This window comes from Clinocottus analis, unplaced genomic scaffold (assembly GCF_023055335.1).
Source record: "Clinocottus analis isolate CAN_PGR_092001 unplaced genomic scaffold, fCliAna1.0.p SCAF_9, whole genome shotgun sequence".
Taxonomy (NCBI): Eukaryota; Metazoa; Chordata; class Actinopteri; order Perciformes; family Cottidae; genus Clinocottus; species Clinocottus analis.
The window spans coordinates 6,549,962-6,565,352 of record NW_027176251.1 but is presented as its reverse complement, the minus strand read 5'-3'; the positions used below and the strand labels follow the sequence as shown (position 1 = coordinate 6,565,352).

General features: G+C 41.7%; 1 protein-coding gene across 5 annotated transcripts; it reads right to left on the bottom strand.

Annotated features, from left to right (window-relative positions):
* Positions 1-666: 666 nt before the first annotated feature.
* On the bottom strand, positions 667-9,819 carry si:dkeyp-69b9.6 (uncharacterized). Of its 5 annotated transcripts, XM_068570349.1 has the most exons (4): positions 9,602-9,819; positions 8,895-9,007; positions 4,572-7,062; positions 667-4,292 (listed from the first exon to the last, which is right to left on the bottom strand). In XM_068570349.1, the coding sequence occupies exons 3-4, from the start codon at positions 6,604-6,606 to the stop codon at positions 1,924-1,926; spliced, it is 4,404 nt and encodes a 1,467-aa protein (XP_068426450.1). In that variant the 5' UTR covers positions 6,607-7,062; positions 8,895-9,007; positions 9,602-9,819; the 3' UTR covers positions 667-1,923. The 5 variants fall into 5 exon arrangements, with proteins under 5 accessions (XP_068426450.1, XP_068426447.1, XP_068426449.1 ...); XM_068570346.1 differs by having other exon boundaries at positions 667-7,062; positions 9,439-9,819; XM_068570348.1 differs by having other exon boundaries at positions 667-7,062; positions 9,443-9,819.
* Positions 9,820-15,391: the final 5,572 nt, after the last annotated feature.

Below are 15,391 nucleotides of genomic sequence, written 5' to 3'. Positions count from 1 at the left end.
TAATCAGTTGCACTGTCAATAACCTTGTAACACTAAAACATTCACTGCTTCAATTATATATCCTATTTTTAGTTTTGAATGCACCAAATATATATACACACAAATCATAAGCATATAAATATACATACATATATATATATATACATACACACATATATGTACATATTTATATACACATATTATATATATATGTACACACACACACACATATCCATGCACATACTGTACATAACTTTTCTGACCATGTATACCAATCATTATTTATTTCTCTGCACTATTTGTATAGTTTACAACATACTGAACAGTTAGCCTTCATAAAGGCTTTTGCATATGCTTTTTAAATATATATTCAAATATACACCTATACACACTGTACCTGTGTTTGTAAGCTTGGTTGTCCGTGTTCCTCGCTTATTTCTGTGTACATTGAGAGCACAAAAACTGAGCCAATTTATTTTGTGTGTATACATACTAGGCCAATGAAGGTGATTCTTATACATCCTGAAAACCATTTAATCCAGTGATATGGAATTCACAGGAAATGAAGATAAATTTAATTATAAAACTTCAATACTAGATTTGGTGATTGTTACTGGACTCGCAGTTTGTACAATCTTCTAAATATTGCAAAACGTAACTTTAAATGACAAATGAAAGGAAAACAAATGATTACACTTAAGGTTTATTCATTGCTGAAATATAATCAACTACTGACTTCTCAGTAAATAATGTGATAGAAATCTACTAAAAACCATAATTTTTCTTTAGAAGAAAAAAGGGAAGGGTCGACAGGGGTATGAACATTTCACATGTGAATAAAGTGACAAGATGGAACTTGCTTCAGAAGAAGAAAAAAAAGGCTTAATAGTAAGAATATGATTGCAACTCAGCAAAAAGTAAAAAGGTAGAAGGGGTTAAGTATAAGGTTGGCATGAAGACTGATTGGGTTACACACATAAATACATGGAATATTACATTGGTTTCTATCATGATATAGGTCCTTGTCTTTAACACACCGTGAAGTACTGTAGAAATAATCACTGCTAAAAAGAGCATACAAATAACATGAGATAAACATGTGTTACAGTCCACTTGTTCAACCTGTTTTCAATCTCTTGGTATAAAAGCTAAGAATATCTCAAATAAATGAAGTAGAGTGAACATACTAAGCAAGGCTTTTTGTAAGTTTCTTCATTTTGGCGGGCGAGGGAACCTTGAAATGCTAAATACCAGCAACTTTAACATTTTATCTAAACGTGATTCAATCACTAGGGAGTATAGAGCAACTTTTAAATCATGTTTTAACACTACAAAGTTCTGGGCATATACTGAATAAACAATCACATACTGTAGGAGTGATTTCACAACCTTAGCTAAAAACTTGACCAGAGAACAAACATGCACTGACAAACTATCAACAAAGGTCTTTGTCCTCATGTCCCTACTCCTAATAAATGCACTTTACATATTTTTTAAAAATCCTCATAGCCTCAAAGTGAACAACAACAAGACAAAGTACACAGCAGAGACGTTTATCATACAGCAAGAAGTGCAGCAGGGAGTCTAGTTATGGGGAAGATAAGTACATTAGCAGGTCATTTCACCTAAACTTGTCTAGTAACTGCACAGTGTCAGCCAAGCATAGTGTCAATGCACTTAAGGGGTTAATGAACCTATAGAAACAGTCATGTCTTTGAAAACACCTTCCAATATAATCTGGAAGAATTTCTGGTGAAATTGTATAAGATGCTCTACAGTAGTTGTTAACACACTCATTCTAATAGTCAGCAGAGACATGAGGAAAATTATCCTAAAAAAGGCATTTGCCTTTTTAAGTCCCTTTTATTATTATTTTTCCTCGCCTTTCCTTTTTAGAACTGAAATATCCGACGGGTATGCCACTCTTTTTAGGTACCGGGACGCTCAGTATCTATATGGTCCCTGTTGGTACGGAATCTCCACCTGACCCTCTCGGATCGGCCTCTCTCCCGGTCTCTTTGAAAGCTTCAGCCTGTTTGCATCTCCTCGCTGCAGTCCTTTAGCCCTGCGGCGGCAGGACACCTTGTGCCTGTAGAGCAAAGTAGCATTCCAGAAGCGAGTGGAGCAGCGTCGGCAGGAGAAAGTCCCTCTGGCACGATGGGAGGCCCGATGGATGAAGGCTGACAGAGCCCTGTGAGACTGCTTCCCACATACACTGCACCTGAGTCGCTCCTGAGAGGTCGAGGCTTTCTGTGGGTGTTTAACTGCCATGTGGACGAGCAGTCCCGCTTTACGGGAAAACACAGAATTGGGGCATATAGGACAGCCAAAACGTTTCACAGGGACTTTGAGAGATGAGAGGATCTGCACCTTCACTCCCCCAGTGTTGACAAGCTTATACCCAGCACTATCTGATCCTTCTCCTCGCCTAATTGTCAAACGAAGAGAGCCTGGTTTTTTATTCAATTGCTTTCTTATTGTACAACTTATTTTTCTCTTCTTTTTACTTCCATCGAATCTGACTAAATCTTGTTGGGAATCCCATTTATTTTCCCTCCAATCTCTCCTGTCGGACTTTTTTTTTTTCTTCTTGTGTCGTCTCATGTCATCGTGTGATAACTGGATGCTGCAGTCAAGGTGTTGGTGGGACTGGGTACCTGACTGAGGATGAAGATGATGGTGGGAGATATGATGATGATGATGCAGATGATGATGTTCAGTGGAGGGCAGTTCCGTGAGGGGCTGGAACGGGGCTGTGGTGTGGAGCGTACGGCTACGGGATCCAGCTGGATATATGTGCTCTCCTTTCACCCCGGCTGGGGAATGCGGGTGCTGTGGGGCCATGATTGTAGAGTTTGGAGGCAGAGGCTGTGAGTAAGATGGAGCATTAGAGGCTGAAGATTGGGCTGCAGTGTCATAAAAGAGAGGCGGGTAACCAGGTGGTGGATGCGGAGCTGGCTGTTGGTGGCTATGAGTGACGACACTAAGACTCGGCCCTCCGTGGGCTTCTGTGGAAGGAGCCATCTGCAGCAGGGCATTGGTGGCAGCCTCACTCTCTGATGTTGACTGATTAACATCACTCCCACCTCTGTCTCCAGACCCAATGCTGCCTTCTTGCGGATTAGGTGGATCCGTACGGGTCATTCCATGCTGCGATTGCCTATGTCGAGTGAGGCTGTTGGAGTAAGCAAATGCTTTTCCACATACCTCACAGCAAAAGAGCTTTTCCCCCCCACCTTCATGAACCGTCTGGTGATGGGCAGTCAGATGGAAGTGGTGGCGGAAGGACTTCCAACATATAGCACAGGTGTAGAGTCGAGGCGGAGGTGGGGGCTGTGGGTGGGGTGGGGGTGGAGGCTGTGACTGGGGGTTGGTGTCTTGAGGCTTGACGTCTTGAGGGTAGGGGTAATAGGAGGAGGTGCTTGGTGCTTGGTTCTGGCTCCTGTCTTGGGCCACGCTACATTGAGGGTTAGGGTTAAAGCTGTTGAGGTTATCCGCAGCTGGTGTTGTGGGCACCTCTTCCAGCTCCCCTTTCTGGTGGAGTTTACTGTGCCTCCTGAGGCTCTGGGAGTAACCAAACTCTTTCCCACAGATGCTGCATTTGTAATTCTTGGCCCCTGAGTGGACTGTTTGATGTTTGCTAAGGTGAAAAGCCTCTCTAAAATACTTTCCACAAACAGTGCAGTGGTGGGGCTTCTCTCCAGTATGGATGCGGTCGTGTCTGCGTAGGGTCTCACGACGTGCAAATCCCTTCCCACAGACACTGCAGAGGTGAGTGCGTGGCAGGCCACTGGGCCCCATTCTAGGGGTGTATTGCCTACGTTTGGGGGGCTGTCCAGCAGTGGCAGGATCTTTCTTAGCTCTGGGTTTGCGGGGACGTTTTGGTTTGGCAGTAGGATTCTGTGGGTTGCTGCTCAAAGCCTGGCTCCCAGCACCTCTGAAATTCTTATCTATACCAGACGTTGATGAAGGCGAGCCCAGAGGACCTAATCCAAGACCACCTAGTAGACCTCCTATGATGTCTCCCCTATCATCCCCTCTATTTCCACTGTTACTAGCTGCTGTTATAGCAGAGATTGCATTATTGACGGAGCTAGTGACATCATCCTCTGAGTCATCCAGTAGAGAAGAAAGGGGCAGGTGGGGCTGTTGCTGTGGATGGTGGTGCTGGTTGTGGCTCTGTGAGTGCGGATGCAGTGTTGGAGCCAATGGTGCCTTTCTCAGAGCTGGGCCCGCCATCCCACTTCCACAGGGAGAGGCACCAGAGTAGCATGGAGATGGATTACCTTGAGAACGATGGTCATCATGGTAGCCTGTGTAACGATTCCGAGAGTAGTCAGTGGGGTATTTAGCATCTGTTCTGTCCCTTTCATTTGAATTCCCTCCCCTTCCAGACTGAAACAGACCATCACATCCTAAACCCGATTTTGGTTCTCCTTCCCCCACAATGATTACACCATCTTCTTCCTCAGTTTTCCCATAAATAACCCCTCTATTGCTCTGATAAGTTCCCCCTCCTCCATTACCTCCTCCGCCCCCTCTGTCCTCACCATCAGATCCTGTCTTGCCGCCCCTTTGTTTGGGTCCCCTACCTGGCTTGCCGCAGGTGCCTGAGGCAGCATGGTTGAGTAGAGAGGTGCTCTCACGGAAGGCACGACCACAGGCGGGACATCGGAATGGCTTTTCCTCATGTATCTTCTCATGGCGTGTCAGTGACTCTCTACGATTAAAAGCCCGAGAGCAGGTGGAGCAGCCATATGGGCGGGCTGAAGAGTGTATAACCCCATGTTGCAGGAGGTGCCCTTTTTTCTTAAAGACTTTGGCACAATCAGGGCAATGAAATATTTTGTCTGGGCTAGGACAAGAAATGGTTGGGGTTTGGGGAGTTTCTTGGGTCGAATGAGGAAGGCTTGGGTCAGACTGTGCTTTAATGTGAATGGGGTTTGCGACAGTAGAGGAAGAACTGCTAGTACCTGCAGTGGTTGGCTCATGCATGCGCAAATGCCTGCGAAGGCTTGAAAGGTGAGGGAAGCTTTTGCCACACTCTCCACAGCTATAAACAGGCTCTGAATCAGATTCTGTGTTGTTGGCTTGCATTGAGCTTTGGTTACCAGATTTAGAAAGGTGAGAATCATTAGTAACCAGTACTGAGGCAGCAGTGGAAGAGGGAGCAGAGGAGGAGGAGGAAACTACTGATGAGGATGATGATGATGAGGCAAGCAGAGATGATGGATCTCCACCCATATTTGACATACCAACCCCGCTACCAATTAAAGCTGGGGGCTGACCATGACTAAGCCCTCCACCATTACTACTAGTAGTGGGATTACCACTGTGGCTGCCGTGGCCATGGCCACTACTGCTATTACTATTGCTTTCAGATTTTCTCTGTGGCAAATAGCCAGCCATAGCTTTCTTCCTCCTACTGCCACTGCCGCCGCTACTATTACTTCCACCTCCACTACTTTCCCCTTTACCATCATCTTTAGATAAGGATAAATGGAGTGGCAAGGGGAGCGGCAAACCTGCCTCCTGCTGCATCAGAGATGCTAACTGATTTGACGAGAGTACAGGAATGCCCTGGAAGTCAAAGCCGCCCAGTGAGGAGGAATGGGAGCCTGGGTGGAGTGGGTGGTGAGGATGGGAATGAGGGTGAGGATGAGAAAGGGTGTGAGGTGGAAGCTGTTGCTGCTGGGGCGGCTGCTGTGGACCCTGGTGTGGCTGAGAAGTGGAGTGGCCATGTGAGTGAGAAGAATGCAAAGCAGGAGGAGGTGCAAGACTAGAACTGGGCTCCCCGCCTGTCTGACTTAAACCAAGCCCTAAATGGTTATGGGTTCCCTGTTGAACAAGAAACTGCTCTAAACTAGCATTAGAAGGCACCCCAGAAAGGAAATACTGATTAGCAGCTAACATGCAACTAAATTGTTGGTGAAGGCTTCGTGCATCAGACTGAGCCCCAACCAACTGGTGTCCCAGTGAGCTGACTGCACTGCTGCTAGAAGGGTTGTTAGAGGTGGCCCCAGATGTTGAAGTGGAAGGAGAGGAAGAGGAGGGACCAGATGATGCTTGGGGAACAGAGAGGCCGGGATGCAGAGGAGGGGGGGGTGGAGGTGCTGATGTTACTAATCCTCCTAATCCCCCAGCACTCCCACTACTGCTACTTCCCCCAGCAAAGTGCTCAAAACGCCCTACACCTGAGTGTAACTGCTCCTGTGCTAGTGCTGCCTCAGACGGGTGGAAAGAGCGCAGGAACTGTGGGTAGCCTGATGAATGGCTTGAGCTGCTGCTGCTGCTCATCTTGCTTGACTTTGAACGAGAGCTCTGAGATGAGGAAGGCTGTTGTTGTAAAGGTGGGGGAGGAGGGGCACTCATCTTGGCAAAAATGGAGGCAGAATCAGAAAAGGCGTTACCTCTTGACCCCTGCAGGGGGCCCAAGCCAAGTCCAGACAGAAGAGCTCCAGAAGATTCAGCCTGCTGCTGCTGCTGCTGCTGGAGTTGATGCTGGTGAAGTTGCACTTGCTGCTGATGCTGTAGTTGTCGATCTAAACCAAGGCCTTTGAATTGGTGGGCCTGATGCCCACTTAACATCTCTATAATGTCCAGATTGTATTTTCCAAATTGGAACATTTCCCACTCACTTGCACATGGGGGTGCACGGGCCAAACCTCCAGCACTAGGAGCGGCAACAATGATCCCACCACTGACTGGTGAAAGACACACTTTACCCTAAGAGTAAGGTTATGCTACTATATTCATCCAGATCTACTTGAATGTCTTAAATCTTAAGTTCTTCTCTCCAGATAGTTTACTTCTGGTGCTGCTACTCCCTGTTGATTATCCACTGCCCACACTCTACTTCCAAAATGAGTGGGGTGGCCGGGAAGATGAGTTTACGACCAAAGGGTAAAAGTGTCTTTAAGACAGGTAGATGACTTCCACCTTATTTTAAAATAGCTTTGAACAGCTTTTATTGAGAAGCAGTTCAAATGACTTCTTCTTGTTTCCTTTGAGAGTTACTGCGTTGACATTATCCTTCATCTAAGCAAGATTCCTCATCCGTGTTCAGCCAAGACGATCCTACAGCTGTAAAAACAAAATTCAAAAAAAGGATGAAAGTCATCGAGGGGAAGACAACTTTTAAATAAAACATTGCTCACTGTCTTTAGCTAATTGGCCTTCATCTACAGAGAGGTGACCCCCGTCTATGAAGGTGAATCTATATAGACATTAACTTAAGTCTGCACTGTAACATTAGAAGAGATTTTTCTCCATGACTGACATTAGGTGAAAAGATTATTTCGATGAATTCTGTGTTGTAACTGCAAATCACAATACTTGACTGGAGAGAATGATTATGTTAAGTTTCCTCGAATACTTTGACATCAGGTTTAATGTGCCATTTTTTTTTCAACACATACATTAGATTTCAAGAACACAAATTAGTACTTTTGTTAAGTTTCAGTTCTCCCTTGTGTCTTAATCATGCTGCAATTTACCTACCAAAAATGTATTATTAATGTGAGGCAATCAGCCACTCAGTTACATTTTATGTGAGGTGAAGAAATACAATGTTTTAACAAGTTCTCTTTCTAGATACATCTACATGCTAATAAACATATGAAATATTTTACGTGTTGTAATAACTTACCATTATGTGGTTCTGCTGGATTGCAGCACAACCAGAATTGTTGCATGAATGCCAATTCATTTTATCATAAGGTACATCTTTACTAAGGAGGAAAAAGTTACTTTTTTACACATGTAGCTGTTCATATTAGTCCTCTGCCATGGAAGTTGGCAGTGAAAGGAGGAAGGCAAAGCTACCTTGGAGATAGGAACCAAATTTATGACAATATTATACACTGACTTTAACCATTGTGTAATGCACCGGTTCAGTGATGCATCTCACAATTTATTTTCTACAGTATATGTGTTTATCTCTGCAAGTACCAAATGTTATTGAGGAAGAGATACTGACAGAATATTGAGGAGTGGAGCCGTGTTGCAAGAAATGCCACATTAAGACAGCAGATGCCTCGCGTTTGGTTAAATGCAGGTGTGTGTATATAACGTATAACACCAATACTTACACTGGTGGCCTCCCTGCTACATTGTGCTGTCAAAGCTATGCAAATCATGGCTTGCAATTACCACAAGAGGGTTGACAGTTTTTCGGGTGCCAACAGAGAATCAAATTCTAGCACCATACTCACCATTGCCCTTTTTTCCCGTTTTCATATCCATTTTAGTTTGTTTATTACCAGATCAGAAAGGCATACAATCATTCAGTACTTTAAGCTACTGTTAGTTTCATTCTTAGCCTAAAATCAGTCCACATAATGTCAAAATGCAGTCCACGTGAATGTCTTTGGTTTCAGAAATGGTCTGAAAAGTAATATTAGAAGTGGTCAATCACCTGAGTCGAAATGGTGGGGGATGAAAAGGGGGAGGGGGAGATTACACAGTATCAGATGCTGTGTAGCACCTTAAGGTGTGTCAAGAAGATGACTGGCCTGTAAATATCAAATTACATCCATTCATATTGTACATTTCCATATTATATATAATTCATCCTGTCCATCGATTAATTTTGTATTAATATATATATGGCACTTAATTAAACTAAACTGCCTTGAGTTGGACCTGTACTCACTATGTGCAGTGTCATTAAAGTCGGATGATTAAATCTAATCAAACCACAACTATACCAACAATGTGATCTGCCTGCTTTTTAATGAAATGAATACACCTAAAACCACGTTTTATAGTAGATAGACAATTTAACTGTTGCGTTATACATTATTCTTTAATAAACGTGAAATACAAACCAGGTGTGCTGTTATTCTACTTGTGAAAAGGCTGAGAGTAACGTTACTCAAAGTGCATCTCGTTTCGCTCACCTCGGAATATCTTACCGTTGTCTCTAATCGATGTGATGAAGCTAGTGGGGACTGAGCTCCCCTGGTAGATGAGGGTGATAATCTATCGCATATTTGACTGCCTCTCATTTTAACGTAAATCACCGATCCTGTGAAGAAGAAAAAGAAGAGGGCAGAAAATGCTCAAATTAACACCAGCATCACACCCGCTGCACAGTGTAAACATGAGCGGCATCTTGCAGGCGCAAGTAATAACGGACGCACTCGCGGAGGCATCCTGCATTAGTATTGGCTCACATTTGGAAAGGAAAAAAAACATTGGACGCGCTTGCATGCGAAACTTGTCGGCTCCTTTTAGCTTCATATGTTACACAGACTCTGCGTGTTTATCCGTCTGGTGCCACACGCACCACCACCACCGCAGCAGCAGCAGCAGCAGCAGCTAACGCTAGCCATCTTTTCGATCCACTTTTATTAAAAGCACGCCGACCACCGTTAACATCACGAGGCCGTGCGTTCGCGCACACACACACACAAACACGCACGCACGCGCGTTACCCATATTCTTCTAAACGTTTACCTACGCATTCAGCCTGCGGAGTCCTGTTGCAGATGGATGAGGCCTGTCACGCCTTCTTCTAACTGCCTAGCTAGCTATCGCCCGCTTCCATGTCTGCGTGCCGTTTCCCAGTCGTTAGCCGGAGCCCTTTTCGCTGATGCTGCTGAGCCGAGCGAACACTTACACGGTCCCCACCAGAAATCCACACCGATCGCAGCCGCCTCCTCGCCGTCCCGGTTGTGGTCGTTTGCGTCGACGGGGAGCTTTCGCTCAAGATTTTCGACGGCCGAGAAAAATTTGGATGGTCGGTGATGATATTTTTTGGGTAAAACTGAGTGACGTGTGCTCCCTTAACATCGGTCCTTTCCGGCCCTTGTAATATTTCCGGGTAGCACGAGCGGGGCTCACGGGCGGCTGCATAGGGCTTGCAGCGGATTTAGCGTTTGACAAAAAAAGGGGAACAATCTTCCACAAACGTGACACATTCATATAATTAGTTTCAATTCACCTCCACAACCCTCTGCCCGGTTGTATAAAAAGTTACCCAGTCTCAGTGGGAGGTTGAGGACTTTACCCCAGGTTGCATAATGGATGATGTCTGATAGGCCTATTATACTTGAGGATAATTATGCCTTTTGGCTAAAACTAATAAATAAATAGCATTAGGTGAATTAAAGTAGTCCATGCTGTGTTATTTTATTCTATCTCTTTAGTAATTCAATATCTTATTTATTAGGTTCAAGCACATGCCACAGCCATTTTGTATTAGTTGGAATTAATCTAAATTACTTTAAAATACTTTACATTAAGCATCCTATGTAAAAGCTCTCGAGAGGTTTAACTTAATCATCATAGGTTTAGAAAACAGGTATTCGGGAGCATGAACCAATTGTTGATGCTTTACATTTTTTAGATTTTTTTATGATAACAGCTTTTCAGGTCTAAAAAATATTTCAGTGATATTTATGTAAAGAAATAATTATCTTTGTTCTCAGGCCCATTTAATTGTTAGTCTTTATAGTTTATAGTAATATGGTGGTTATATATGTATATATATATATATATATATATATATATATATATATATATATATATATATATATATATATATATATATATATATATCATTATATATATCATTATATATATCATTATATAAAAAGAATTGTTTCCTAAAACCAAGAGCTTGTAATTTTTCATGTGTCAAGAATAATGTCATAACAAGAGACAAAAAGTCACATAAATTTCTCAAGGCACTCAAGAAAACAACAATTTGTTTTCGACATCTCCTCCTTTTCCTCTATCCCAAACAGACCTACACGATCGAGTCACTTTAAAAGTGAGCACCCATAAATTCAGATCAATATGATCATTAAGAAATATGAATGAGGACAATGCTTTCCCTCAGGCTCATCATCACACACATCTTGGAATTGATTAACTCATTATAATTACAAATAAGTGAATCATTTCAGCGCTCAGCCTCTCTGATATTAGGGATTGTAATCATGTCTGTGTGAGGTTAGGATGCTAATTGTGTGCACAGAGCATGTCGGTTGCATCCTCTTTTGCAGGACCATCAAAGGCACTGAAAGCCTTAACTCATGTATTTTCAATTTGAATATTAATTAGTCTGATTTCTGCATTAATATCAATAGTGTTAGACAGTGTGGGCAGCTTCTCTTGAAAATGAAAAGACATTTTGAGTGAAGGCATCATACAGGTTTTGTCTCCGAGCCGAGGAGCTACTGAACCTCCTTGTGGCGAAATGTGCAAATTACAATGATTGTACTGCATCGGTGGCAGCCAGTGTCTAAATCAAACATAATATATTTCATGCCCTTTGTGTAACGCTCGTAAAACATATTTCTCTTTCAGTACGTCTGCTCTTTTATTTGAGCCTTCATACATCTCAGTGCAATAAATGTATTCACAGGAGGTTTTAATATGAGCTCCGTAGCCCTCACCTCTCTCTAAGGATCCAGGAGGTACTGATGATATAACTCCGCACTCAGCTGGTCTAGAGCTGTGAATTATATGAAGAAACATTTCGCCTTTTCATTTAATTTAAAAGCACAGTTGCCCACTCCCACTGGCACTGTATAGCCTTAATGTGGCTTATACAATATCTCACATCCTGATGGATTGTATCACAGAGCCACTCTGTGTGCTCACTAACCATCTGAAGACTAATGGCTTAGATAGAGCCGTTGCTTCTGGCTTGACCCCTTGTGAAACATTCATTTGTCTTGTGATGATTTTAGAATCTCAATATTGTCTCTGATCAAGACGCAGGTCTCAAATCCTACACCACGACTATACCTACGTACACATTTGAGGTACTTGTACTTTATTTGAGTATTTCCATTTTGTGCTACTTAATATTTCTACTCCACAGTAAATCATGAGAAACTAACTGTACCTTGATTAGCTTCAACAGCTACTTAAAAATAAACGCACCAGTAATAATAATACAACGTCCTGCTAAATGAATACTTTCAATAGCTTTTGATGCTTTAAGTGCATTTAAGTCATACCACTCATGATCACTGAAAATGCAGATGTCAGCTACATTCTTTTCCAGAAAACATTAGATTTCCGCTGAAACAGTGAAGTACGGGCTTAGCTCATTGGCTTGCCATGAGTCTTATTTCAAACAGACTCTCACTTTAACTTGATAACACATCAACATCACAACCTGAATTGCAACAATGAACATATCTGTCTAACTAAAGTCTGATATATTGCTAAATTGTAGATTTGTGTGAGCAACCAAGCACTTGGGGTTCTGCTCCTCCAAGTGCAGTAACATAAAGGCATACTGTATAATATTGTTATAATATTGTTGTGTTAGGTGCAATGTGCCTCAATGCTTGTTTCTTCAAGAAAAGAGTGTGAAAGGCCCAATGGTTGAGAAATATCTTTAAAATATGCCATACTAAGACAAGAATATATCACTGAATGACAGAAAACAGTGCCTTGGTTATTATTTATTATTATAACATTCATAATAATAATAATAATCATAATTCAAGAACATTAATGCAAAAAACTTACACTCTATAATAAATAACAAAACCTTTTTTTCCACCAACTTTATTATACAAATTCTTTGTGAGTCACTGTCCTATCCAAGGGGATCAATGCATTGAACAATAACAAAAGGGTTATTTTGAAATTTATAGGCATGAAAATAAATCCTAGATTTTCATTAATGGACACACTCCCTGTCCATACAATTTACTATTAATAATGCTTTACATTTCAGGTGGCCATTAACCATCCTCTCTCTAAATGAATTCATAATGGTAAAAACACACACCATATTCATTCATTTCTTTCTAAGTTTTTTAGCTGACTTGTCTGTCTGTAAATTCTCAGTTGTGAAAAATAAATATCCCCTGTAATCTTGTAGGAGGCTATGACAATAGAAAGACAACAAAATGTTATGAATTTGGCACTGTACAATTCATTAAATACTAACACATAATTTGTTGAATTCTCAAATTAATGTTGAAGAGATCACTCAAAATATTCTGATTGAACTAGCTATACAAAATACAATACTTTCACAAATTAGATTAACCATTTATAAAATTGATATAATGAGTTTCGATGGATATGGCTTGTGAGATATTACAGACTTTGCTACAGACCTTTTGCGGCTCTATTAAAAAAATCTAATACTACTGTATGTCACTTGTCATGTTTCCCTGAAAAAGACACTCAAAGCATTCAGGTTTCCATTAGACCTTCGTTTTTCCTCCACCCGAAAAACATTCATCCAAAAACACAAACATTATGGCATCATGGGTTTAGTGTGTACAACCCATGATGTGGTATTGGGTCCGGCTGCTGCAGTTGAGACATCAGACCGCCTCCAGTCTGGTTTAACAACTTCTGGCCTGTCCCAAACACATCTGTCCCCCACTGGTTGTTAAAACACCGTCGTCTACACATACGTTTAGAAGGCTGCAGATTTTTTCAATAGATATTTTTGTACCCGAGTGGAAACTTAAGTAATCACTTGAGATCAAGAAGTCATAAGGCCGATGTCTAGGCACAGTACATACAGCTGGAAAATTGAGCATATAAGCGTCAATGACCTTCAAATCCAGGCATACTGTAACTGCCTCTCAGTGAAATGGAGCTGGCATGCATCAAGATTTAGAAGGTTTTTAAAAACTTGAATTTATGACCAGATGTATGAAAAAACCAACTAGTCGTGAGAATGCTAGTTATCTAAAAACAATAAACACTTAAATCCCACCAAGTAAAAGAACATCACATCATAATATAATTGTTAATAATAACCATAACAGTTATAATAATCATTAATAATAACACTCCATCATATTCATAACAACTACATTTAGCACTGTGTATAGGAAGATTGTCCAAATGTTTCTGTTTGTCAGTATTTCATCTCTGTACTCTTTCACATGACTGAACAGAAACCAAGCAGTAACAAGTTCCTTCTTTGATCTGCGTAATTATCTCTGATTTCATGTTTAAAAAATCTTCTCTCGATACAATACCGCCAAGTGATCGCTCACAAAGTCAGCCGTGCTTGTACAGAATGTAAACCTGGAGGACACGATAAGTATGTCTGTATCTGGTGCAAATATCAGGGGATCGATTTGTGCAAAGTTTTTTTTTTTTTTGTCTCTATGTTTCTCTTTGAACTGTGCTTAAATTGCTCTTGTTTTTTGTACACATTAATACTTAACACATCATGACAATATCAACACAAAATCAAGAGAAAGAGATAGCATTTCATATGGACCACAGATATCACATACTACAGTATATAGGATAGGATAGCCCTTAGTATTGATAAGCGTTGTTATTGATGAATATTTCTTTTTCTCTTTTCTGTTTTTTTTTAGTTTTTTTTTTAGTTTTTATAACTGGCTGAAGTGCGTTATGTTACAGCAAGTTCTTCCTCTTGAGGACGGGGAGGACTTCCTAACCATCCGAGTCTCTTACGCCATATTGAGCAACACAGGAGAAGGCCTCAGGTCGCCCATCTCTCCTGACTCAGAGGAGTTTTTGGCTTGCTCTGAAGCCAATCCTTTGACTGTACAAAATATCACTGACTTGTATAATTGGTCACCTGGTGAGAATAATAAAATGGTGATTGTCAGACCAGCTTCCTCTGTGGTATTTTCTTTGTATCTCCATAAATGGCTTTGAAGGACAGTTGTGTAAGTGCAACCTCTGCATCACGGACTATTCATTTGTGCTCTGTAGAAAAAAACCTTTGCTCTTCGTTCACAACCTGCAGTAAAGCAAGTTGCCCTTTTATAGGTAAACTGAACACATGCGTCTCTCGACTCATCTGTGTTTGTGTCAAGATATTTTTGTAATAACGTGACAGATGGCTCTATATTATTTGGTAGCCCATCGTTTTTTACAGTTAGGTCCTGATCTTGAGATGGGAACATTAGGGTAAACTCACCCGTAACACACTCTAACATCCGTTTACACTCATAGTGGAACAGGGATCAGTGTGTGAGTCCCTCTGGGGGGTTTGGATCTAAGGTCACATGGAAAACTAGGCAACCCAGGCGTCAGATCGGTAATGTGGGTACGTCCGCGGTTTCAAATCCTGCCACCAGTGTCAGGCTGCAGTGTCCAAGTCAGAAACAGCCCCGACCTCGTCCACTCATTTACATGGGAAGTAACAAAAATCTGTTATTTTCCCCTGTGTCAGAATGAGGTTCAGGAGTCAGCTCTCCAAAATCCCTCACCAGGCACACGGTTTTATTCACACTCATCTGGTCCACCAGGCTTCTCCCCCGTGAGGTTCAGTTTGATAAATCATTGTCGGCGAGAGCTGAGCCGGCTGACAGTCCAGCAGGTAGTTGGCTCAATTCTCTCTTGAATTCTGTGACACAATATTCCAGATGGTCCTCCTCTTCATCAATCTCTCTTCATATATATAAATAAATTATACATATATATATATATA